The sequence below is a fragment of the Rhinoderma darwinii genome, chromosome 1 (genome assembly GCF_050947455.1).
Source record: "Rhinoderma darwinii isolate aRhiDar2 chromosome 1, aRhiDar2.hap1, whole genome shotgun sequence".
NCBI lineage: Eukaryota > Metazoa > Chordata > Amphibia > Anura > Rhinodermatidae > Rhinoderma > Rhinoderma darwinii.
In genome coordinates this window covers 234,578,668-234,605,628 of record NC_134687.1, presented here as the reverse complement: position 1 = coordinate 234,605,628, position 26,961 = coordinate 234,578,668, and the positions used below count along the sequence as shown (strand labels likewise).

General features: G+C 45.8%; 1 protein-coding gene across 3 annotated transcripts; it reads right to left on the bottom strand.

Annotated features, from left to right (window-relative positions):
• Positions 1 to 3,290: 3,290 nt before the first annotated feature.
• LOC142759895 (perilipin-3-like) lies at positions 3,291 to 16,985 on the bottom strand. 3 transcript variants are annotated; one of them, XM_075862621.1, is made up of 8 exons: positions 16,845 to 16,985; positions 16,558 to 16,645; positions 11,695 to 11,893; positions 6,945 to 7,027; positions 5,302 to 5,575; positions 4,625 to 4,824; positions 4,413 to 4,532; positions 3,291 to 3,818 (listed from the first exon to the last, which is right to left on the bottom strand). In XM_075862621.1, the coding sequence occupies exons 2-8, from the start codon at positions 16,612 to 16,614 to the stop codon at positions 3,414 to 3,416; spliced, it is 1,338 nt and encodes a 445-aa protein (XP_075718736.1). In that variant the 5' UTR covers positions 16,615 to 16,645; positions 16,845 to 16,985; the 3' UTR covers positions 3,291 to 3,413. The 3 variants fall into 3 exon arrangements, with proteins under 3 accessions (XP_075718736.1, XP_075718747.1, XP_075718726.1); XM_075862632.1 differs by having other exon boundaries at positions 11,695 to 11,890; XM_075862611.1 differs by lacking the exon at positions 16,845 to 16,985 and adding an exon at positions 16,093 to 16,254 and having other exon boundaries at positions 16,558 to 16,646.
• Positions 16,986 to 26,961: the final 9,976 nt, after the last annotated feature.

The following is a 26,961-nucleotide window of genomic DNA, read 5'->3' as shown; positions in this document are numbered from 1 at the left end:
GCAATGCTGTAATTGCTGCAAATGGAGCATTCTTTGACGAAAGCAAAGTTTGAAGGAGAAAATTATTATTTCAAATAAAAATCATTATTTCTAACCTTGTCAATGTCTTGACTATATTTTCTAGTCATTTTGCAACTCATTTGATAAATATAAGTGTGAGTTTTCATGGAAAACACAAAATTGTCTGGGTGACCCCAAACTTTTGAATGGTAGTGTAGCTGTATAAGGTCTTATTGCGGGACAAGTTGTGTTTTTTTATTAGCACCATTTTGGAGTACATAGAGTTTGATTAACTTTTATTGACTTTTTTTGGGGAGTAATAGAAAAAAAACAGAAATTGCCACACTTTTTTGCGTCCTAAATTTATGACGTTTACCGTGTGGTATAAGTAACACAATAACTTTATTCAGTGGGTTGTTGCGATTTTAACGATACCAAATTTGTATCGTTTTTGTATGTTTTACTACTTTTACACCGTGACACAATTTTTTCAAAATTATTTGTATGTGTGTTTCCATATTTGAAGAGCCGTAACGTTTTTATGTTTTCGCCGATGCAATTGTAGGAGGCCTTTTTTTTTGCGGGACGACTTGTAGTTTTTATTGGTACCATTTTGGAGTAGATGCGACTTTTTGATCACATTTTTTTCAGGCAGGATTATCAGAAAGCAGCAATTTTTGCATTGTTTTTTATTTTTGCCGAGCGGGTTAAACAATGTAATAACTTTATAGTTGTGGTCGTTACGGACGCGGCGATACTAAATGTGTAACTTTTTTTTAATAAAGCAGTTTGTAAGGGGAAAAAGTTTTTTATTTTTTTCGCCACTTTTTTACTTATTAACTTTGTTAAACTTTTTGCACCGGTCCCACTAGGGGACTTAACTATGCGATCGTCCGATCGCTATTATAATACACTGCAATACTTACGTATTGTAGTGTATTACTGCCTGTCCGTGTAAAATGGACAAGCATCTGCTAGGCGTCTCAAACTCGGCCGGGTAAGTGGGCCGCATATAGAAAAAATGGGAAGTTGACGGGCCGCATTACTTTCAAATTTGATACAATACAAAATTATTGTTAATCAATTAGTTATTTGAACTACTATAACACTATATTACTATAATAATACCACTAGGATTAAAATTTGAGATATTTCTCCACGTGCTTATTTCAACAATCCAGCTTTCCAGTTTAAGTATCGCTAAATGCAGTCCGGCGGCTCAGTTAGCACACATGTCAAGATGCTGCCACAGTGCCCTCTGCAGATGCTGCCACAGTGCCCTCTGCAGATGCTGCCACAGTGCCCTCTGCAGATGCTGCCACAGTGCCCTCTGCAGATGCTGCCACAGTGCCCTCTGCAGATGCTGCCACAGTGCCCTCTGCAGATGCTGCCACAGTGCCCTCTGCAGATGCTGCCACAGTGATGTCAGGGGCTTGCCCAGAGCTGGAGTCCCGGAGCAGAGCCGCTTCTGGCACTCTGCCTGGGATTCTAGCACTGCTCCTGACATCACTGTCCATATATGGACAGAGATGTCAGGGGCAACCCCAAAGCTGGAGTCCCGGGCAGAGCGCTAGTAGGCTCTTCTTGGGACTCCAGCTGTGCTCCTGACATCACTGGGACTCCTGCTCTGGGGAAGCCCCTGACACACTGTTCATATGTGGACAGCGATGTCAGGGAATTACAGAGTCTCGGAGTAGAGCCGATTCTAACGGCTCTGTGTTCCGCGGGCCGCAGATGACAGCCCCAGGGGCCACGTGCTTGAGACCCTTGTGCTAGACCTAGCAGGCATTACTTTATTACGGACGTTAATGTGGTCGTGCGAACCCAGCCTAAGGGGTGCAGTTTTTAAAATTGGCTGATTTATGGAGACATATAGAAAGGCCCTCAAAACCAATTCAGAACTGAACTGGTCCCTGGAAAAATATAGCCTTTGGAAAGTCTTGAAAATGAGAAATTGCTGCTAAAGTTCTAACCCTAGAGAAATGGCTTGCATGTTTTTTTTAATCTAAGAAGGAATATGGGAAACGTTAACTTGTAACTATTTTGTGCTATTACTATCTATTTTACAAGCAGACATTTAAATTTAGAAAAATGCTAATTTTTTGCAAACTATCTAAATGTATTTATTTTTTAACAAATAAATATTGAATTAACTGCATTTTTCCACTAACCAAGCACAATGTGCTGTGAGAGGACTCAGAATCTTAGATAGGTGAAATCATTCCAAAGTTACCACATTACTTTGGCAGATAAAAAAAAAAATAAAGTTAAATAAAAAGTCCACAAGGCCAAAACAGGCTGTGTCCTAAAGGGGTTAATTCCAGAGAATAGTAATGTTAATGCTACATCATACAAAGCCATTAGACCATTGTATGCTTCCACCTTCGTAGCAGCAGTCTGGTGAAGAACCTTACCATTACTGCATATCAAAAGTGTAAGCACGTTGCAAGGTGTCTTATATAAAATATTCACTTTGCTGAGATCGGGGAATAGAAATTCTATGGACTGATTAAATACATTACTCTGAGGCCGGATTTACACGAGAATGTGCGTTTTGCACGCGCAAAAGGTACTGCACAACGCCGTGTGTCGTCACCATATGATGCGTGGCTGCATGATTTTTGCGCAGCCGCCATTATGACAGTTTGTAAACAGAAAATCATGTGGTGCTTCGGTTTTTCACACTTTACTGCTCTTGTGCGAATCACACGGAAGTGCTTCCGTGTGATTTTCACACACCCATTGACTTCAATGGGTGCGTGATGCATGAGAAACACAAATATAGGACATGTTGTGAATGTTACGCAGCGGATACCAGCTGCATGTAATAAAAAAAAAAACAAAGAAAAAAAAAAAAGTCTGCACAGCCCCATAGACTAACATAGGTCCGTGCGAGGCACGTGACAACCACGCGCGTTTCACTGATGTATAGCACGTTCGTCTAAGCCCCGAGTGTTAGGGTACCATCACAGCAATTCCTGTGGCTCAGCCACAATATGCAAGGCCAAGAGACAGTTTACTGTGGTTTTACAGCTGGTACTGGTGTAGCACATCGTTCACCTGTACTCTACAGAAGCCATTTTTCTGCATACACCCATTAATGTATACCAAAATACTATTTAAGCTCTAACAATTAAAAACCACAACTGTACTATCCAAATGTGGTGTGAACGGAACCATTCAGAAAGGCTGTGTGAGGAGTTTAGTTACTAGCCCAATGGTAGTGTAAGCCCTACCTGCAGAAGAAGCCTGGTCAGTTACACTAGAAGAAACTACAGACAAATCCAAAGTGACTGCAAAGTAAATTTTATAAATTGGTATAACAGTACAAGAACAATGTGGAGTCGATACCCAAGCACTAGTTCTAAAGCAGAGCGATCAGCCAAACTGTAGAAGCCTCACAAAGACAAGTCCTACCTCAGACCAAGATTAAGTGCATATATTTGGGGCAACAGATTACTTATTGCCGCCTCAGGTTCTTCAGGCGTTTCTGGATGTTCAACCAGCTGAGGGGCAAAAGGGCCTACCAGCCACGTCAAGGGAGTATTTGCCACCACATAGCTTAAAAGCTCATTCACGTGGTCATGGACTTTTGTGGCTCGTTCTCTGCTTTGTGTCAGAATTCCTGCAGAAATATCTCCAAGTGAGTGAGCAGAGGAGAAGGAAGCATGAAGGTCCTGAGCAGTTTGCCGGAGTTGTTGCATTCGGTCCTGTATGTTGGCTGGAAGACCCTGTGCCCCGGAGACTAGACTAAAGCAAGTAGTTTGTATTTGCTTGGTCAGCATACGGGTCATGGATAACACTCGAGAATCCAAAGGCTGCAAAAAATAAATAAATTGTCACCATCATGTCTTGTAGGCAAACTTTGCATAGATCAGTAGTACATGCGAATATAAGACTACGTAATGTATCTACGTAATTATCTCTCCACTTACTAGGCTCCTCTCATCACTCACAATATACTGCTTTTACCATCTCCTCAAGACAAGATGGACTATCAGCTCATTGGAGGATCATGTTGCCCACAGAGGGAGAAGATGGAGCAGGGTGAGAGCCAGAGGAACATATGTGGCTGCAGCTTCTGGCAAGTACTACCCAACCCATTGCTGGATTCACAGCCACACACGTCCTCCATGTTTATGTTGCTGCAGTTTGAGGGTGTTCTGTAACCTGCTCCCCAATGTATGACAGACGTGATCGCTAGGCTCCATCCACTAGCTCAGCCAAAACATGATAAGCATGTGTCTTACCCATTGAATGCAATGGGGCGGGGGGGGGGGGGGGGGGTAAAAACCTGCAACAAATAGCAAACTGCAGCAGAAACTGCCATTTTACCACGAAACAAATCATGGAAAAATCAAAAAAATAAATCATATACATATTCCACACTGTTCAACCTTCAAATTTATCACCTGTTCAGGTTCAGTCTCCCCATCTTCAGATGTGGTTCCCGATTGCTTGAGACTCCATTCCAGCCACAGCTGGTGCAGTTTCTCTTGGCCACCATGAACGCTCTGCTTGACTGTTTCCATCTTTGCAACAAAAAAAATATATGATATAAATCTCTTTAGAAACTACAGTAGAACAACATTTAGATTTTTCTTCTAACAATACAGAATCCTACCAGGTCAATAGTTTGGTGAAGCTGTGCTAGAGTTGCCACAGTGGTGATCTGGGCACTCCTCACCTTGCCCAGAGAATGCTGGTATGCTCGATGACGCAGACGAGAAGACAAAGAACCCAAACGAACATAGTAACTCTGCTGTTCCCTTTGTTGTTGAAGTGGAGTTACTTCAAATCCCTCTACAGTGGAGGCAAGTTGAGCTGTGGATAAATCATTCAATAGTCAGGACCTCGTGTAAAATAGGAGACTTTCCCATAGCAACAACTCTACAATGTGACGAGAGGGAGAGCGGCAATCTAATTCATTAGCATGGGCTACTGATACTTTCCATAGCCTTAGTCTTGATGGTGGTGGTTTATATCGCATTGTTAGAAGTACAGCTGCCTGGAGCAGACATGTTTGTAATGCTTGGTTTTCTGGGTTGAGGTGACATGTTAGTTACAGAATAGAGGTCAGCGTACAATGTTAGTGAGCATTATGCAGCTTCTTATGTAGAACTTACTCCACATTTGAAAACTGCAACAAACATTACAGGATGGGGAGAAAAAAATATATATAATTCTCAAACTAGTCCCTGATTTCCCTGCTAACAAAGATACTGCATACAAACATTACACTGCAAGCAAATAACAGAAATGGGACAAGTACGTTACATGGGAAAACCTCCAGTTACTCACACAGCTCTTCATCTGTCATAGGAAGGTAGTGATCGGCCCACTCCTCAGACTTCCCCAAGACTGTATCCAGGCTGCTGGTTACAAACTGCCCTACATGCGTGTCCATCACTGATGAGACTACAGACCGAGTCACGTCCATGCTTCCCTGTACTGCACCAGCTGCCATGCCCATTATACCAGACACTGCACTTGTGACAGTGTCACGGGCACCAGTCACTGTACCAACTACAGTATCACGAGCTCCAGTCACCAGCTCCTTTGTGTCAGACACAACCTGAACAAAGACAAAAAGTCTCATTTAGCATATCCAGACCACTGTTGCTGAAGTTTTGATGTCGAGCGCATTGCAAGTTTAGCACTTTCTTATTGCGGCTCTGAAACCTAGATATCTCGTGCGTAAACTAGATAATAAAATGTTACTCAGCTTAACCAGCCCCCCCCCCACTAAAGGCTATGTTTACACTTTGTTGCATTTCACATTTTTTTGGTTTTTGATTGATAAACTACTTGAGGCGCATGAGTTTCTGAAAAACAGCCACAGTAAGACAAAACAAGTGTGAACCCAGCCTAACTGACTAGTCTCCAAATAGGTCTGCTAATAGAGCGGTCATTGATAAATGCTTTTGTAATTACAGGAAGAGCACAAGAAGCAGTCACTGGATTGCTCACAGCATTTAAGGGGTTAAACAGGCAGAGCGATCACTGTTCCTGACAGTTAGTCCCAGGTATCAGCTGTAATGCACAGCTGACACCCGCTGTATCCAGAACAGGCCCCACAGGTGAGCTCACCCCATACATCACCCCCGCACCACGACGTGCTATTACGTCGTAGTGCAGAAACATGTTAAGAACCATGCAGGAAAACAGGCCACTATAAGGCCAATTCACACATGGCAGTTTTGCCAAATCCAGGAGTTATTTCTAAGTCTATTGTGGAAAAAAAAAAAAAAAAGTTAAACAATTTGGATAGTTTTTACAATGCAGTTGTAAAAATGCTGCTGCACATAAGGCACCAAATAGTGGTAAAAGAAAATGCAGTTCTGACCGCAGTGTCAATGGACCCTAAAGGGGCTGAGATTTAGCATCACATGCCACTACTGTGGAAACCGAAAAAAACCAAGAACTTGACTTGTGGCATTTAATTCCGGAGCATGTGCATTTATGCTGATTTTACGTTGCAGGTTCTCCCTATTGAATTCAATAAGGATGAAAAACCTGTGACAGAAACGCCATGCCAGAAGAATAAAACTTAGCCAGAACACCCACTTTCCGGCAGTCCGGCCTCCTGGGATGACGTTGCATCCCAATTGAATGCAGATTACAGGCTGAAGCGTCACATGGCCTGTAACATCATCCAGGGAGGCTGGAGCGGACGTCGGGACAGACGGGGTAAGCATGAAAGGCTCTTCTGTAGCAGAATGTCCATCCAAAAAAAAAAAAAAAAAAAAAGAAGAGCTTTGTCCTAACCACCTGAAAACCCCAGAGCTGTGTAGATAGTGCCTACATAGATAGCACCAGTGTGCCCTGTTAGTGCCCATATAATGCCACAGTGAGCAAGTGCAAGAGTCCGTTTTCTGCAGTTACTTTGTAACAGAAAACCTATAACCCTGAGGGCATAAGAGAATTGAGCAGTTCGCACTTACCTTCTCAGTTGGCTGGTGAAGTATAGGCAGTGTTGATTCCAGTTTGTCTAAACCTTTGCAGGCAAGTTCATTAGCAGTTGCAACTAAGAAGAAAGGCAGAGGTTTTGGCTTTATTTTTATTAATGGGGTTCTTGGAGTGGAGGTGATGTCCGATTGGACAATCCCATATCCTTACGGGGAGAAAAATAAAAAAGCAGACCAGGGTGTTCTGCTGCCGGGATGCCACTAATGGGGACATTAAGCATTACATGGTTTCCATTGAAATTCATCAGCTGTCAGTGTAAAGCAGAGGCATGCCAGGTCCACCAAAGATCCGAGGGTGCTGTCCACTCCAACTAAGACACACGGCTGTAAGACTGGGTAATACCAAGAGACAGCTTTTGTTTAACGTGGATCAAAGAAATTGGTCTATGGTTTGTGGATACTGCCACCAGCTATAGGGGCAGACTATCGGTTCAACCTCTTTCAGGGGGTAATGATTGGGAATCTGCCCTGATCCTTACTTTCCAGGAGATAAGTGGGAGATGGACACACACACTATTTTTATGGGGCAGGGAGATTGTTTGGCCAACAGCTGTTGTCTGACACTGCACAATCTACTTAAAGTGGTATTACCATCAGTTTTTCCCTGCACAGTAGTGCCCTAGCAACCCAGAAGGTAGGGAAAGTGTAGAAGGAGATGCAGTTCTAAATCAGTGCTGCAGCCCCTTCATTCTCAGGATCAGTGGGGCCCCCAGAGGTCAGCCACCATAATCAAGTAGTGGCATATCCTAGCGATATGCCATAACTTTAAAAGATAGGAATAGCCCTCTAACTTTCAGGCTGCAATAGTCATTCCTTTCTTAGACCCCCTGACATTGTTTCCAACCGGATCCTAGTTTGAGACTTTTCCCACGTGAATATATCTCTCCCAGTAACATGCTGGATGAGTACTGTGACTCCAGGATGGTGCTATCTTTACTAGTTCTCATGCAAAGGCACTGCTACCACTTCTACAGCCCTTTTCTATCCTGGCACTGAAGCGAGTCCCTGCCCCACTCTCCCTGCATGGTTGAGGGTTCTCTCCAGTTTATTTACACAGCCCGATTCCCCCTCCCTATATTCACTGACAGCCTGTGTAATCCGCACTCCCTGAACACTGAGGCCTTCCTCCCTCACTATGATCTACCACGTACATTCTCCTACCCGCTTCTCTTCAAGAGTTTACATGTCAGTCAAAATAAGCTTTGACTGACGGGGGGCGGGGTTTGGGGTCAGAGGAGAGACCCAACAGTCAGGAGTAGTTATGCCAGAATTTGCAGGACAACCAGCTAGGTGAAAGTGTTACTCTACAGCAGCACAACGGTAGGACAATTTCAATAGAGGCCATTAGCGTTGCTTAATTTTACATATATATTTTCCAATATGTAAGAGTGCACACCTTAAATAAACGCTGTATTGGTGCTATAGAGTGTCGGGCTGGAAAACCCACACTAAAGATCCAAAAAATAACCTAGAAGCACTCCAATGATCCGAGAGTAATTTTTTCAAAATGATTTTATTATGTATAATTCATAAGCGATTATATCTGGACGTTTCGACCTAGCCTAGGTCTTTATCACAATCGCTATAAATGGAGAAATTAAATTAATGTAACATATACAGCATGTGTAGTAACATAAAATATAATGAATAACTGAAGTATCTAAAGTAATACAAAATATATATGCAGATATATGAAATGTACAAAACGGACAATGTCAACAGAAACATACATATCGATCAATAATTCATCGTATAGAGTTGAAGCAATATTGCAATTTAACAACCGTAAGTATTGTGAAAATATTTATGTCATTCTAAGTAAAGATACATATGAAATGCAGTATATTAATACTATCGCATGGAAATAAAGATTAAGAATGCAATGGGACAATCACATAAGTAATGTAGATAACAAGATATTCAAGACGACGCTATGGCAGGCATGTTCATGATGGCAAGTATTCAAAAAACGATAATATCGATTGGGGGTGCAACTATGATGTCCCCTCCGACCATACCATAAAATACCAGTAATAATATATTGTGCACAGAATAGAGTAAAATGAAGGAAGAACAGAAGATGCCATGAAGTTAAATCTGAAAAGTGAGCATACCTGATTGTAGTTTAGATATAGTATGAAACGGCGTCTACCAGACGCTCTGCAGATTATAGTCTGATTAGTATCCCCGAAGAGCTGTTTAAATAAAGTGCGACACCACCGGATATCCGGTGTGTGGAACGCACACGGCATCTAGCGCAAGCGCACTATACACAGCAACGCTGTGTGCTTGGAACGCAAGCGAAATCCAGGATGTCAATATGGGCATGAGGTGACGCTGAGATAACCTAGCTATTATGGTGAGTAACTTTCTCAATTCTAGGGGAAAGAAATAGTCCTTAAACCTACAATGAGTATGATCTGACTATGTAATAGTGTTTGGAATAAAAGAATGAGCCATATAATAAAAAAATAATGTAAATGAACTAAAATGTAATTGTGAAGTGCCGATAATGGGAATAAGGAAAAAGCAATGAATAATATAACAGTGGATTATATGGATAAACTAGTATAACCAGTGTATATATCAGAGAAAGGAAAGAAGATGAAAATGAAGGAAGCGTCTTAGTATAAAAAAAAATCATATAAATGAATAATACGAAAAGGAAAGTAAGAAAAGTGAACCGGTTTTATGGTACCTGTATCTGGTCATCTACTCGATCTCAAAATTCTGTGCACAATATATTATTACTGGTATTTTATGGTATGGTCGGAGGGGACATCATAGTTGCACCCCCAATCGATATTATCGTTTTTTGAATACTTACCATCATGAACATGCCTGCTATAGCGTCGTCTTGAATATCTTGTTATCTACATTACTTATGTGATTGTCCCATTGCATTCTTAATCTTTATTTCCATGGGATAGTATTAACCCCTTAATGACCGGGCCATTTTGCACGTTAATGACCAAGGATTATTTTTTGTTTTTTCACGGTCGCATTCCAAGAGTCGTAACTTTTTTTTTATTCCGTCAACATAGCCGTATAAGGGCTTGTTTTTTGCGGGACAAGTTGTATTTTGTAATTGTACCATTTTTAGATGCTTATAACATATTGATTAACTTTTATTAACTTTATTTTAGGAGAGAATTGAAAATAAGCAGCTATTCCAGCATTAATTTTCACGTTATAAATTTACGCCGTTTACTATGCAGCAGAAATAACATGTTAACTTTATTCTATGGGTCGGCACGATTACGGGGATACCAAATATGTAAAGGTTTTATATGTTTTTTCTACGTTTGCACAATAAAAACCCTTTTAGAAAAAAAATTACTTGTTTTTGCATCGCCGCATTCCAAGAGCCGTCATTTTTTTATTTTTCCGTCGATGTGGCCGTATGTGGGCTTGATTTTTGCGGGCAATGTGTAGTTTTCATTAGTACAATTTTGGGGTACATAGGACTTAGATTAACTTTTATTTTATTTTTTATGGAGGGAATGGAAGAAAAGAAAGAATTTTGACGTTTTTAGCGTTTTCTTTGGACGCCGTTCATCCGGCGGTTTAATTAATATGTTAATTTTATTGGTCAAGTTGTTACGATCGCTGGGATACCATATATGTGTAGGTGTGATTTGTTTTGACCGTTTTACTAAATAAAACCACTTTTTGGGCCAAAAAAGTAGTTTTATTTGACTTTGACTGTAATTTATTTTTTTTTTTCACAAACTTTATTTAACTGTTTTACATTTTTTTTTTAGTCCCACCAGGGGACTTCACTATGCGATGTGCCGATCGCATATATAATGCTTTGTATACTAAAGCATTATTGCCTGTCAGTGTAAATCGCCTAACAGGCAGATGCTGAAGACAGACCTGGGGGTCTTTGTTAGACCCCCGGCTGTCATGGAAACCCGACGGCGACCCGCGATTTCTTTGCGGGGGCGCCGATCGGGTGACAGAGGGAGCTCCCTCCCTCTGTCAAACACATTAGATGACGCTGTCTCTATTGACAGCGGCATTTAATGGGTTAAACTGCCAGAATCGGAGCGCGCTTCGATTCCGGCAGTTGCAGCAGGAGCCAGGCTGTGTATAACAGCCGTGCTCCTGCCGCTGATCGCGTGGGTACAGTGGCAGTACCCGCGCCATCACAGGACGGATATATCCGTCCTCCTGCGTTAAGGAGTTAATATACTGCATTTCATATGTATCTTTACTTAGAATGACAAATATTTTCACAATACTTACGGTTGTTAAATTGCAATATTGCTTCAACTCTATACGATGAATTATTGATCGATATGTATGTTTTTGTTGACATTGTCCGTTTTGTACATTTCATATCATATCTGCATATATATTTTGTATTACTTTAGATACTTTATTCAGTTATTCATTATATTTTATTATGTTACTACACATGCTGTATATGTTACATTAATTTAATTTCTCCATTTATAGCGATTGTGATAAAGACCTAGGCTAGGTCGAAACGTCCAGATATAATCGCTTATGAATTATACATAATAAAATCATTTTGAAAAAATTACTCTCAAGGATCATTGGAGTGCTTCTAGGTTATTTTTTGGATCTTTAATTTTACATATAGGTAGCACTTTTTAAAAAAAAAAATTTAAAGTGCAAAGGGTGTTAATAGCCCATAAGACCAGGCACACGCTTAACAGGAGGGGAAAAATAAAAAGGTTTTGTTAAATATACTCACTTTGCGGCTCCAGTCGGCTTAGAAGAGGCTTTGATCCAGTTACTGCAGCATCAGTTAAGGTCTTTGCTCCTTTCTCAGCAACATCACCAACGTCGCGGATGTACGGGTGACTATCCTTAGTAGAATTGTAGGCCGCACTCACCACACTGCATGCAGAGCTGACAAGAGGTAGATGTGTAACACGTCCCACCACATTCTGCTGTAGACAAGTAGATCGTGAACACTTCTGACTAAAGGGGAAACAACCATTCCCTAGAACGCATCTCACTTATTTTATTAGAGGGAATGGCCACTGCAGACGACCCCACTTGTTAGAAGGGTCCTTGACAATAAGCTGATCATAGAATGTCCACGTGTGGGCACCCCCAGAAATACAGTAATCTCTGGGCAAACTTTAAAGTGTTACATTTCCCTGCAGTGCCAGAGGGAAAATTAAAAAGGTGTTTTCCAGCCCCTGAAAATTGATGGCCTATCCTCAAGATAGGCCATCAATAGCTGATGGGTCAGGGTCCGACTATCGGGACCCCCGCCAATCAGATGTTTTGAAGGGGCCACAGCACTCATACAAGCGCTGCTTCCCCTTCATTTCCTTACTTGCTCACACTATGAATCACTGACACCGCAGCCGTTCACAGTATTGCATTCCCACATTGAACAGGCCGCAATACCTGGGCATGGCCGGCCTTAGCTATGTTCAACCAGTGCGGTTGCACAGGTCGCCACACGGCAAGAGGGGCGCCAGCGGGTGTGTGTATCCCCGCGCCGTTGCAACTACCAGCGGGGATACACACTAATCGCAGTCGCACCCGGGCGCTTCTTCACTTAGTGGCTACCGCTGTAGCAGCCATAGCGGCTGCTAGCGGTGACACCGGGCATAAGGGCGGTGGCGCCGCTAGCAGCTGCTGTGGCTGCTATAGCGGTAGCGACGGCACTATGGCAGAGCAGGGAGATATCTCCCTGCTCTGCTGTCTACTAGCGCCACTGTAGCTCCCTTCAGCTACAGCGGCGCTAGTAGACAGCAGAGCAGGGAGATACCTCCCTTACTCGGCTATAGTGCCCCCCTGTAGATATCAACCCCCCCCCCCCCCCCTTCCAGGATAGCGCCACAGTAGCTCCCTGAAGGAGCAGAATCTGTGTGGCCAGGGATTCCGGTCCTGGAGTGCTGCTTGATGCCTCTGTCCATATATGGACAGTGACATCAGGGAAAACTCCTGAAGCAGAATCCCCGGTTACAGCATTGGAGACTATGATCGGGGATTCCATTCCAGGAGAAGCCAATGACGTCATGGACACAGACGTCAGGAGCTTCTCCTGGAGTGGAATAGACTGTCATAGCGTCTGCAACGCTGTGACCAGGGATTCCGCTTCAGGAGTTTTCCCTGATGTCACTGTCCATATATGGACAGAGGCATCAAGCAGCGCTCCAGGAGCGGAATCCCCTGCCACACAGGGATTCCGCTCCTTCAGGGAGCTACAGTGGCGCTATCTATACTGGAAGGGGGGGTTGCTATCTACAGGGGGGCTGTGGGCTGTGTGGCACTACCTACAAAGGACAACTGTGCAGGAGCACACAAAATACCCAGCTTTCCCGGGTATAAAAAAAAAAAAAGTGTGGAAATAAACTAAGATATAACTTTTATTTAATCTAGCTAAAAGGATTAATCCTTTACTCAGACTAAATAAATTATAATTTAGTTTATTTCCACACATTTATTTGATAGCTTGGAAAGCTGGGTATTGTGTGCTCCTGCACAGTTGTCCTTTTTTGAATGTATTGCCTGCCAGCTAGCGGTCATTTTGTAGTCGTTGCACTACCTACAAGGGGGCTGTGGGCAGTGTGGCGCTACCCACCAGGGGGCTGTGCGGCACTACCCACCAGGGGGCATCTGAGTGGGGGGCTGATGGTCATTTTGCTGTGAGTGGGGGGCTGATGGTCATTTTGCTGTGAGTGGGGGGCTGATGGTCATTTTGCTGTGAGTGGGGGGCTGATGGTCATTTTGCTGTGAGTGGGGGGGCTGATGGTCATTTTGCTGTGAGTGGGGGGGCTGATGGTCATTTTGCTGTGAGTGGGGGGCTGATGGTCATTTTGCTGTGAGTGGGGGGCTGATGGTCATTTTGCTGTGAGTGGGGGGCTGATGGTCATTTTGCTGTGAGTGGGGGGCTGATGGTCATTTTGCTGTGAGTGGGGGGCTGATGGTCATTTTGCTGTGAGTGGGGGGCTGATGGTCATTTTGCTGTGAGTGGGGGGCTGATGGTCATTTTGCTGTGAGTGGGGGGCTGATGGTCATTTTGCTGTGAGTGGGGGGCTGATGGTCATTTTGCTGTGAGTGGGGGGCTGATGGTCATTTTGCTGTGAGTGGGGGGCTGATGGTCATTTTGCTGTGAGTGGGGGGCTGATGGTCATTTTGCTGTGAGTGGGGGGCTGATGGTCATTTTGCTGTGAGTGGGGGGCTGATGGTCATTTTGCTGTGAGTGGGGGGCTGATGGTCATTTTGCTGTGAGTGGGGGGCTGATGGTCATTTTGCTGTGAGTGGGGGGCTGATGGTCATTTTGCTGTGAGTGGGGGGCTGATGGTCATTTTGCTGTGAGTGGGGGGCTGATGGTCATTTTGCTGTGAGTGGGGGGCTGATGGTCATTTTGCTGTGAGTGGGGGGCTGATGGTCATTTTGCTGTGAGTGGGGGGCTGATGGTCATTTTGCTGTGAGTGGGGGGCTGATGGTCATTTTGCTGTGAGTGGGGGGCTGATGGTCATTTTGCTGTGAGTGGGGGGCTGATGGTCATTTTGCTGTGAGTGGGGGGCTGATGGTCATTTTGCTGTGAGTGGGGGGCTGATGGTCATTTTGCTGTGAGTGGGGGGCTGATGGTCATTTTGCTGTGAGTGGGGGGCTGATGGTCATTTTGCTGTGAGTGGGGGGCTGATGGTCATTTTGCTGTGAGTGGGGGGCTGATGGTCATTTTGCTGTGAGTGGGGGGCTGATGGTCATTTTGCTGTGAGTGGGGGGCTGATGGTCATTTTGCTGTGAGTGGGGGGCTGATGGTCATTTTGCTGTGAGTGGGGGGCTGATGGTCATTTTGCTGTGAGTGGGGGGCTGATGGTCATTTTGCTGTGAGTGGGGGGCTGATGGTCATTTTGCTGTGAGTGGGGGGCTGATGGTCATTTTGCTGTGAGTGGGGGGCTGATGGTCATTTTGCTGTGAGTGGGGGGCTGATGGTCATTTTGCTGTGAGTGGGGGGCTGATTGTCTACAAGTGGTTTCCACCTCTGACCTCCAATTGAAATTAATAGGAAGATACCTGCGGCGCTCGTTTGGAGCTTTTTTTCCTGCGTCTTTTGCATTCGCTTCAACAGCTTAAGAAAAAACACAAAAAAAAAAAAAAGTCACACAACGCTGTCAGTTGCTGAAGGAATTTTGAGGCAGATTTTTTTTTGCCTTACAAAAAACGTGTGAACATGCCCTACGAGTGGAGTGCTTGTCCTTAGCAGTTTTCGGTCTTTCTCAAAACCATTTTTGGTAGGGGGGCCCCTGAGGAAATTTTGTTTTTCCAGTGCTGCCTCGAGTCCGAAAAGGTTGGGAAACTCTGTACTAGGGTACCGTCATGGAGCAGCTCAGTTCATCGTGGGAACGGGGCATAGGGGAGTACAATTTGTTTTTGTTTGGAGGCACTGTCTACAAGGGGTAGGTGGGGGACTGTATGGCACGATCTACAAGGGGGAGGTGGGGGACTGTATGGCACTGTCTACAAGGGGGAGGTGGGGGACTGTATGGCACTGTCTACAAGGAGGCTGTATGGCAAAATCTACAGGGGGCACTATACTGTGTGGGGGCCACTAAGCGGACATTATACTGTGTATGGGTACTACAGGTGGCATAATACGAGGACAAAATACTGTGTCCTTGAAGGGGTTGTAATATATTATATTATACAGTATGGGGGCACTAATTTTTTTATGGGGCATTTTTTTTTTTTTTAATGATGGGGTGCAGCACCGAAAGATCATTTCACACAGGGCGCCATCTATCCTAGGGCCGGCCCTGTACCTGGGTATCACCGCTACATCCGTGTCAACAATTCAATGAGTAACTAGAAATGAAGGGGAAACAGCGCTCGTACGACCCCAACCTATCAGCTATTGATGGCCTATCCTGAGGATAGGCTATCAATTTTTAGGGTCTGGGAAGCACCTTTAAGCATTATACAGCATCTATCAGTGGGTCGTCTAATGCAGAACCCAGAGCAAGAGACCCCTAGACCACTCTGGCCAAGAGATGAGGATTCTGAACAGAGGACACAGATCACCCCAATATCTGGAAAGGGACCTAAACTGGACAGTCCTTAACCGTAACCAGAGAGTTATATTAAAACAGGGGTCTTAATAGCTGCAAGAGGGGCATCTCACCAACACTTGTTGCCAATGGATCTTCATGCCCTGAGGGGGGGGGGGCAGTTCATGCCAAGAGATACTGGAATGTGGAGTCTTGCAGTGACACATAGAGGACCCCTCTCCTCAGATCAGTTTCAGTAAGTAATTTCATTCCCCCAGAAGATTTTCTTTGAACTCCTGGAGGTGGATGAATAAGTTATAAACTGGGTGGTCTCATTCCCCTTGCCAATAGGGTGTGTGTAAAATCACTGCCCCACCGACAAGGTGAACAGCAGCTGCCACATTAGCCACATTTCCAGACGGAATAAGAAGGCAGAGCACGATTCAGAGTAACCGGTTCTCCATCAATGACCTAATGTACACACCACAGTCTTACATAGCCCTAAGACGCAAAGGGCACGCGGTTATCGGCACAGAACAGATCGCTAGTAGCTGCCAGCGGAGATAATAGAACGTCAAAGTCCAGTCACCACATGTCACCTGTTGCTCGGGAGTCTCATCCACCTGGGCAGAGGGTTCCGTTCCGTTTGTTGACATGATGCCAGGAGATTTGCAGCTGGTATTTAACCTGAGGACAGAGAGCAAGAACACGTAGAAAGTGAACGCAAGACATCAGACAAAGCAGAGGCGCCGCTACACAGAAAACCGAACACAACGGTATATCCACCGCCATGACAGAGACACGGGAAAAACCTTCTCCATCCAGAGGCAACAAACTTAGCGCCCGCACAGGTGACCCCGTGCCCCTCAGCCCGCCCTTCACTCACCGAACAAGTGGTCCGCCTCAGTGCGCTTCACCTCCCTGCACTTGGCCGCTATTTAAAGAGGCGGTGACGTCGCGCCAGCCCCATGAGGGCGGGGTTATCAGGGGGACGGACTGGGCAAACTACCACGTGCTCGGCTATGGAAAGTTTCTGTCGTGAATATTTGGGAAGATTTATAAAATGTAGTTCAAGGAAAAAACTGGGCAGTTTCTGCCAATCAGGTCGCACCTTATACATTTCACCTATGAGAACTGGGATTGGATTGGTTACTATTAGCAACTACTCCACTTTAGCACCAGTTTTTATGTTACAGTTTGTCTATGACCTCCAGTCATGTTCTCCACATGAGCCCTATTTACACCAACAGATTCCACCGCACGATAATCGCTTACTGTGAATAGGTGTAGCGACAAAAGACTAGCGATAGAACGCTCCTTGAGCGTACAAATAATCGTTTATACGCACAGAAAAATAATTGTTGGTCGTTCTGACATTGTGGTTTATAAACATGAATCGTTTATTGATAGCAGATGTGTGACAGTGTTAAATAGGCGACCAAACGATACATATTAATATATATTGAGATGATAAACTGTGTAAATACGTGTCCGTAATCGCTATATGATCGCTTACAGCAATCGTATCAAAGGTCGCTAATGCGAATATCTGCACGTGTAAATGAACCTTAAGGCTTTGTTTACACAGCATTTTGTTGGCGCTAATTTTGTTGGAATCAGCGCCAAAAACTGTCCCAAATCTCCCTTCATTGATTTTAATGGAAGGTAGAGGTGTTTTTTTCAGAGCAGTTTTTGTCCGCTTGCAAAGAAAAAAGCGTCATGCCCTATTTTGGAGGAGTTTCCGCTTCTAAACCTGCATTGAAATCAATGGGAGGCAGGAAAAAAACACGCCATACGTTTGGAGCGGTACATTTGCTAAATTAAAAAAACACGTCAAATAATTTTTTTTCTCCCTGACTAAAGAACGCAGTGTGAACATACCCTTATGCTCCCTTCTGATTTCACGGTAGAAGCAGCAAAGAAAAAACAAAAAAAAACGGAAAATGACTGATCGGTCTAAATATACCCTAAGGGTACGTCCGCACGTGGAAATGTGTTACATGTGGACTGCTCTGAAGGAGTGAAATCCGCGGTGAAAATCGGACACATTTCCGCAACATAAGGGCTGATTCAGACGGCCGTGGCGTTTTTGCGCACGCAAAACACGCAGCGTTTTGCCTGCGCAAAAGCCACTTACGTGCTCCGTGAGGCAGCATCATATGATGCGCGGCTGCGTGATTTTCACGCAGCCGCCATCATTATGACACGCCATTCGGATGTTTGTAAACAGAAAAGCACGTGGTGCTTTTCTGTTTACATTTATCCTTTTGACAGCAGGTGCGCGAAACAGGCAGTTCGCACGGAAGTGCTTCCGTGCGACCTGCGTGGTTTTCACGCACCCATTGACTTCAATGGGTGCGTGATGCGCAAAATACGCGGAGATATTGACCGTGTCGCGCTTTTTGCGCAGCAGACAAACGCTGCGCAAAAAGCACGGACTGTCTGTACTGCCCCATAGACTTGTATTGGTCTGTGCGTGGCGCGTGAAAACCACGCGGCCCGCACGGACGCAATTCACGTTCGTGTGAATCCAGCCTAATAAGCATGCTGCGGATTTGCAAAGCACGCTCATTTTTATCATGCATATTATTTCCACTACATGTGGATGGGGTTCCAGCGGCCCCCTCTTCATTCATTCTACACCTGGATGCAGCACCCACCTCACCCGGTCGGATCTATCACACATTTATCAAACATCCAATGGATATGCCATAAATGTTTCACCTGGGACTATCCCTTTTAACCCCTTAACTCCAAGTAAACTATGCATGTATAGTACCAAGTCGCCATTAACTATGTTATGGTTCTGTATATATGTCCATGTTGTTAGGGCCTGTTCACATCAGTGTTTGCCTTCCGTTTGGGCTTTCTGTTCATCTGTTCCGTCAGAGGAAAAGATGAACAGATGAAAGGAAAGTATCGTTTTATTTCAATTCTATTTTTTGGGTTTCAGTTTGCTTCTGTTCCGCTAGGTTTCCGTTTTTTTTCACTGAAACAATAGTGTAGTGTGCTGCGTAGGCCCTTATACAACCTACATAGGCCCCTTTCAACACATATTAGTCATACAATTAGATTTTGTTTTATTCCTTTTTCTTTGGCAAGAAAAATATGTACACTATCCTGTGCAGCAAAAACAAATGGGATTGTGGGGCATGCAGTTGAATACGTCTGCCATTGATGTCTGTAAAAAACATATAATGTGGTGTACATGTGTATTGTTTGACAGGCAAACATAGAAAGCCATGAATTCCATAAATTATACTTCTGGATATTTTTTTTTTTCTAATTATGATGCATTTCTAATCAGAAAACATTGGGGGAGATTTATTATTACTGGCATACTGTCACGGTTGTAGGGTATGTGGACCCACTCGGCAGCTCCGCCGTAGCGGAGAAGTAGCTGGCCAAACAACAGTCAATAACAGTCTCTCGGATATGAGTACCTGGGTAAATGATCAGGCAGATACTCGAAGTAGCATACACGTGGTAGAGCAGGCACAGATGATGCTTGGCGTAGCAGATGACACTGGACGTGGCAGATGACACCAGACATGGCAGATGACTCCAGACGTAGCAGATGGCAACAGACGTGGCAGATGACAACAGACGTGGCAGATTGCAACAGACGTGGCAGATTGCAACAGATGTGGCAGATGGCAACAGATGTGGCAGATGAGGCACACACCACTCCAACAATAGGCTTAGGCTCAGCAACAAACACAGCAACAGGATACGGGAACACTGGCAGCAGGATACAACTAAAGGACCATTTGCATAGATGAACACAGGAATACAAACAATGCTCAGGCAAGTTGAGGAAGGGCGGAGCCCTTTTTAAAGTCCAAGGTGTTGCTGGGTTGATTGGATAAACATTTTAGACAGGTTCACGCTGCCCCTTTAAGGCCAGGAGTGAGCCCGCACGAGCATCCTACGGCACACAGGAGAACGCTTCCGCAGTGTGTGTCGGCGTCTCTGAGGAGGGAGACGCCTATATGAAGATACAGTCCTGCGGTCATGGCTGCCGGCAAGTGGGACGTGCCAGTAGTCAGCGACCGCAGGCATAACAGTACCCCCGTTACGCCCCCTCTTCACAGGTGCAGAGCGTAAGAGTAACTTTTGGATGAGAACTGGGACATTAATGTTCTCCTCCGGTTCCTAGGACCTCTCCTCAGGAACAAACCCTTTCCAGTCCAACAGAATGTCTTTCCTGCTACCGTCTTGTAGTCCAGAATCTCATTCACGTCAAAGATGTCAGAAGAACCGCTGGGAGCAACTGCAGAATGAGGAGATTTACTGTAGGGGTTCAGAAACACAGGTTTCAGGAGGGACACATGAAATGAGTTGGATATTCTGAGGGTAGCAGGCAGCCGAAGCTTATAGGACACAGGGTTTATTTGTTGCAGGACTTCGAAAGGTCTTAGGAACCTGGGCACAAATTTGTAAGAGGAAATTTTTAAGCGGATGTTTTTAGAAGATAACCAGACTTTGGATCCATGGGGAAACTGAGGAGGTTCTTTTCTTCACCTATCATCATTCCTCTTCATGCGGTCGACCGCCTGTAGGATAGATGACCTGGTCAGAGGCCAGATGTGAAGAAAGTCCCCAAACATTGAGTTAACTGCGGGTACCTGTGATGTAGCAGGAACTGGAAGAGGGACCGGACCTGTGGATGTTGGCTGTAAACAATGAGGAATGGAGTAGAGGCAGTAGATTCACTTGTGTGATTCTTGTAGGAGAACACGGCCCAAGGAAAAAGTTACACCCAGTTGTCATGCTGAACAGAAATGAAGTGACAAAGGTAATTCTCCAATTTTTGGTTAATTCTCTCGACTTGGCCGTTAGACTAAGGATGAGAGGCAGAGGAACTGTTCAATTTAACATCAATGAGTTTACAGAGGGCTCTCCAGAATTTTGAAGTGAATTGAACCCCCCGATCGGACACGATATGGAGAGGCAAGACAAGCAGAGTAAAGATATTTTGTATGAAGAGGTTACCCAGACGAGGAGCAGAGGGAAGACTGGTTAGTGGGATGAAATGTGCCATCTTAGAAAAACTCCACCACTCAGTCAGTAGTGCATCCAATTGAAGGAGGAAGGTCCGTTGCAACATCTATGGCCATGGACCGTCGTTCAGACTTACCCTCTGACGGCCCCAGCCATGGACATATGTGTTCTCGGTGGCATCTACATCCAGGGAGACGCCAGCACTCACTTACGGGTTCTGAGACTGTTTCCCGCAGGGCGCGCCCACGCGTGCAAGGCCTTAAAGGGCCAGTACGCATCTAGTTTTTAATAATCAGTAATTAGCCTAGAATGCTGCTGGACTATAAAAAGGGCTCTGCCCACTTGATCCTTGCCTGAGCGTTGTTGTATACCTAAAGTGTAATGACGGGGGTGGGGAGACAGACAAGTGAGCCCTAATCTACCCACCACTCAGTCCCTGCCTACTTGCAATGACCCGCCCTAGGCGACGGGGTACAACTGGGCGACGGTCCCTATGCTCAATAAGTGCACGACAGACAAACACACAAGGGTACACAGAGATAGGGGGAGAAAGGGGCAGTTGCCCAAGGCAACACCGTGAGCAACAAGAGAAGTGAACAAGCCGAGTAAAACCAGGAGAGTACGAGGTGCCAAACGCAGAGCAGAAGAGTAGAAAACAAGCCGAGTCAAACCAGGAGTGTACGAGGTACCAAACGCAGAGCAGGAGAGTAGTCAGCAAGCTGGGGTCAATATGAAGCAAGGACATTGGTACAAAAAGCTGCAGCAGGGCCAGGAAACCAAACGAGAAGAATCACAAGCAAAGGAGGAACAGGAAAGGCAGGTATAAATAGACAGAGGGTGGGAGCTAGCTCCGTCTGGCCAGGCTGTGATAGGTTCTCCCACTCCTAAGCCTGGCACCCTGAGTGGTGGAAGATGGAGTCAGTCTCACAGACATAGAAGCAGGTGCAGACTGATTATCTATGGGCGTTAACTCCGAAGCTGTACCTGGCAGATCCTTTAAAGTACCCCCCCTTTTATGAGGGGCCACCGGACCCTTTCTAAGTGGACCTGGTTTACTGGGGAAACGAAGGTGAAATCTCCTGACCAATATCCCAGCGTGAAAATCCCGAGCGGGTACCCAAGTCCTCTCCTCAGGCCCGTATCCTCTCCAATTGACCAGGTACTGGAGGGAGCCTTGGACCATCCTGCTGTCCACAATCTTGGCCACCTCGAATTCTGCCCCCTCAGGGGTGAGAACAGGGACCGGAGGTTTCCTCGAGGGAAACAAGGACGGGGAGCAGCGTTTAAGGAGGGAGGCATGGAACACGTCGTGTACTCGAAAAGATGGGGGCAACTCCAGTCGGAAGGAGACAGGATTGAGGACTTCAATGACCTTGTATGGCCCTATAAACCGGGGAGCAAACTTCTTGGATGGGACCTTAAGGCGCAAATTTTTAGACGATAGCCACACCAGATCCCCGACCATAAACAAGGGGTTAGCAGAACGTTTTCTATCTGCCTGAGTTTTTTGTATTCTCTGGGACGCCTCTAGGTTCTTCTGAACCTGAGCCCAGACTGTGCACAGTTCTCGATGAACGACCTCTACCTCGGGATTGTTGGAACTACCAGGTGAAACGGAAGAGAACCGTGGATTAAACCCAAAATTACAGAAAAAGGGGGAGACCCCTGACAAGTTACTGACCCAGTTATTAAGGGAAAATTCGGCGAGGGGAATGAATGAGACCCAATCATATTGACAGTCAGAGATAAAACACCTTAAATATTGTTCTAGAGACTGATTAGTCCTCTCAGTTTGGCAATTAGTTTCAGGATGGAAGGCAGAGAAGAAGGACAGATCAATCTCCAACTTTTTACAGAAGGCTCTCCAAAACAATGAAACAAATTGTACCCCTCTATCAGAAACAATATTGACAGGGACCCCATGGAGACGCAGGATGTGATTGACAAACAAGGTAGCTAACGTCTTAGCATTGGGTAGTTTTTTGAGGGGCACAAAGTGGCACATCTTACTAAAGCGGTCTACTACAACCCACACCACTGACTTGCCTTGAGATGGAGGCAAATCGGTGATAAAATCCATGGAGATATGGGTCCAAGGTCTCTGGGGAATGGGCAAAGAACATAGTAAGCCCGCTGGTCGGGACCTGGGAGTCTTGGACCTAGCACAAACTTCACAAGCGGCGACGTAGGCCTTAACGTCTTTAGGCAACCCAGGCCACCAATAGTTTCTGGCAATGAGGTGCTTGGTACCCAGGATGCCTGGATGGCCAGATAGTGCAGAGTCATGATTTTCCCTAAGTACCCTTAGCCGGAATTGCAGGGGAACAAACAGCTTGTTCTCAGGAAGGCTCCCGGGAGCTGAACCTTGATCAGCCGCAATTTCAGAGACTAAATCAGAATCAATAGTGGAAATGATTATACCTGGAGGCAAAATACAAGCAGGATCTTCCTCCGAAGGAGGGCTGGCCATGAAGCTACATGACAGTGCATCAGCCTTAACATTTTTAGACCCAGCCCTATAGGTAACCACAAAGTTGAATCTGGTAAAAAATAACGCCCAACGAGCTTGTCTCGGGTTTAGCCTCCGGGCAGATTCTAGGAAAACCAGATTCTTGTGGTCGGTAAGGACCGTTACCTGGTGCCTAGCCCCCTCCAGGAAGTGGCGCCACTCTTCAAATGCCCATTTAATGGCTAAGAGTTCGCGGTTGCCAATATCATAGTTACTCTCAGTGGGTGAAAACTTCCTGGAGAAGTAGGCACAGGGACGGAGATGGGTGAGGGACCTGGTACCCTGGGACAAGACAGCCCCCACTCCCACCTCGGACGCGTCAACCTCCATGATAAATGGCTCCATTTGGTTGGGCTGAACCAGCACCGGGGCCGAGATAAAGCACTTCTTAAGGACCTCAAAAGCCTGGACAGCCTCAGGAGGCCAGTGGAGGAGATCAGCACCTTTGCGAGTGAGATCCGTAAGACGCTTAGCGATGACCGAGAAGTTAGCAATAAACCTCCTGTAATAATTAGCGAACCCCAGGAAGCACTGTAACGCCTTCAGGGAGGCAGGTTGGACCCATTCCGCCACAGCCTGGGCCTTGGCGGGGTCCATGCGGAATTCATGAGGAGTGAAGATTTGGCCCAAAAATTGTATCTCCTGCACCCCAAACACACATTTTTCGGTCTTTGCAAACAGTTTGTTTTCTCGAAGGACCTGGAGCACCTTCCTGACATGCTCAATGTGGGAGGACCAGTCCTTGGAAAACACAAGTATGTCATTAAGGTACACTACAAGAAATAACCCCAGGTAGTCTCTTAAAATCTCATTTATGAAATTCTGGAAGACCGCGGGAGCATTACACAACCCAAAGGGCATGACGAGGTATTCGAAATGACCTTCGGGCGTGTTACACGCAGTCTTCCACTCATCCCCCTCTTTGATGCGGATAAGGTTATACGCCCCCCGTAGATCAAACTTAGAGAACCATTGGGCCCCCTGAACCTGATTAAAGAGATCAGGAATCAGAGGAAGGGGATACTGGTTCCTTACAGTGACCTTATTCAAGCTTAGGTAGTCAATGCATGGCCTAAGACCACCATCCTTCTTCCCTACGAAGAAGAAGCCAGCACCTACCGGAGAAGTAGAGGGGCGAATGTAACCCTTGGCCAGGCATTCCTGGATATACTCTCTCATGGCTTCACGTTCGGGACAAGAGAGATTAAATATCCTACCCTTAGGGAGCTTAGCTCCTGGTACCAAATTGATTGCGCAATCATATTCTCTATGAGGAGGTAACACTTCGGAGGCCTCCTTAGAGAAAACATCGGCGAAGTCCTGAACAAACTCAGGTAGCGTGTTCACCTCCTCAGGGGGAGAAATAGAATTAACAGAAAAACATGACGTCAAGCATTCATTACCCCACTTGGTAAGGTCCCCAGAATTCCAGTCAAACGTGGGATTATGCAACTGCAACCAGGGAAGGCCTAAAACCAAATCGGACGATAATCCCTGCATTAACAGTACAGAGCACTGCTCCAAATGCATGGAGCCAACAAGGAGTTCAAAAACAGGGGTATGCTGTGTAAAATAACCATTAGCAAGAGGAGTGGAGTCGATACCCACTACCGGGACAGGTTTAGGCAAATCAATCAAAGGCATAGCTAGAGACATAGCAAATTCCACAGACATGATATTAGCAGAAGACCCTGAATCCACGAAGGCACTTCCGGTAGCAGACCTAACACCAAAAGAGACCTGAAAGGGAAGCAAGATTTTATTAAGTTTCATATTTACGGGAAATACCTGTGCGCCCAAGTGACCTCCCCGATGATCACTTAGGCGCGGAAGTTCTCCGGCTGCATTCTTACGCTTAGGACAGTTGTTCACTTGATGCTTGTCATCCCCACAGTAGAAGCAGAGACCATTCTTCCTGCGGAAATCTCTACGTTGTTGGGGGGATACAGAGGCCCCGAGTTGCATAGGTACCTCTGAGTCTTCCGGGGAGGAACGAAGCAACGGAACCTCGGGAGGCATCATGGGGGAGTCAGAGGAGAAAACATCAAGACGTTCAAGTCGTCGTTCCCTGAGACGTCGGTCAAGTCATACCACTAAAGCCATAACCTGGTCTAGGGAGTCAGAAGAGGGATAACTAACTAGCAGATCTTTCAGGGCGTTCGACAGACCCAACCTAAACTGGCACCTTAAGGCAGGGTCATTCCACCGAGAAGCTACGCACCACTTCCTAAAGTCAGAGCAATACTCCTCAACAGGTCTCTTACCCTGACGTAAGGTCACCAGCTGACTCTCGGCAAAAGCAGTCTTGTCAGTCTCGTCATAGATGAGTCCGAGAGCAGAAAAGAAAAGATCAACGGAGGAAAGTTCAGGGGCGTCAGGAGCCAAGGAGAAGGCCCATTCTTGGGGCCCTTCCTGGAGCCGGGACATAATTATACCCACCCGCTGGCTCTCAGAACCTGAGGAGTGGGGCTTTAAACGAAAATAGAGCCTACAACTCTCCCGAAAGGAGAGAAAAGTCTTCCGGTCCCCTGAGAACCGGTCGGGCAACTTGAGGTGGGGTTCAAGAGGTGAGGTGAGGGGGACTACCATGGTAGCATCAGGCTGGTTGACCCTCTGAGCCAGGGCCTGGACCTGTAGGGAGAGACCCTGCATTTGCTGAGCCAGGGTCTCAAGGGGGTCCATAGTGGTGTCAGGGACCAGGGTAGAATAGGTATGGGCTTGTGATTATGTATTGACGGGGGTGGGGAGACAGACAAGTGAGCCCTAATCTACCCACCACTCAGTCCCTGCCTACTTGCAACGACCCGCCCTAGGCAACGGGGTACAACTGGGTGACGGTCCCTACGCTCAATAAGTGCACGACAGACAAACACACAAGGGTACACAGAGCTAGGGGGAGAAAGGGGCAGTTGCCCACGGCAACAATGTGAGCAACAAGAGAAGTGAACAAGCCGAGTCAAACCAGGAGTGTACGAGGTACCAAACGCAGAGCAGGAGAGTAGTCAGCAAGCCGGGGTCAATATGAAGCAAGGACAATGGTACAAGAAGCTGCAGCAGGGCCAGGAAACCAAACGAGAAGAATCACAAGCAAAGGAGAAACAGGAAAGGCAGGTATAAATAGACAGAGGGCGGGAGCTAGCTCCGTCTGGCCAGGCTGTGATAGGTTCTCCCACTCCTAAGCCTGCCACCCTGAGTGGTGGAAGATGGAGTCAGTCTCACAGACATAGAAGCAGGTGCAGACTGATTATCTATGGACGTTAACCCCGAAGCTGTGCCTGGCAGATCCTTTACATAAAGTTTGTCTTGCAAATGGTCTCCCAGTGTTTTCCAGTTCCCAGTGTTACCCGTTCCTGCTGCCTGTACCCTGTATCCCGTGCTACAGTGAAAGTCAATTCGTCCCTTCTGCTGCATCTACTGTGCCATCTACAGTGAAAGTCGAGTCGTGTCTTCCGCTGCATCTACTGTGCCATCTACAGTGAAAGTCAAGTCG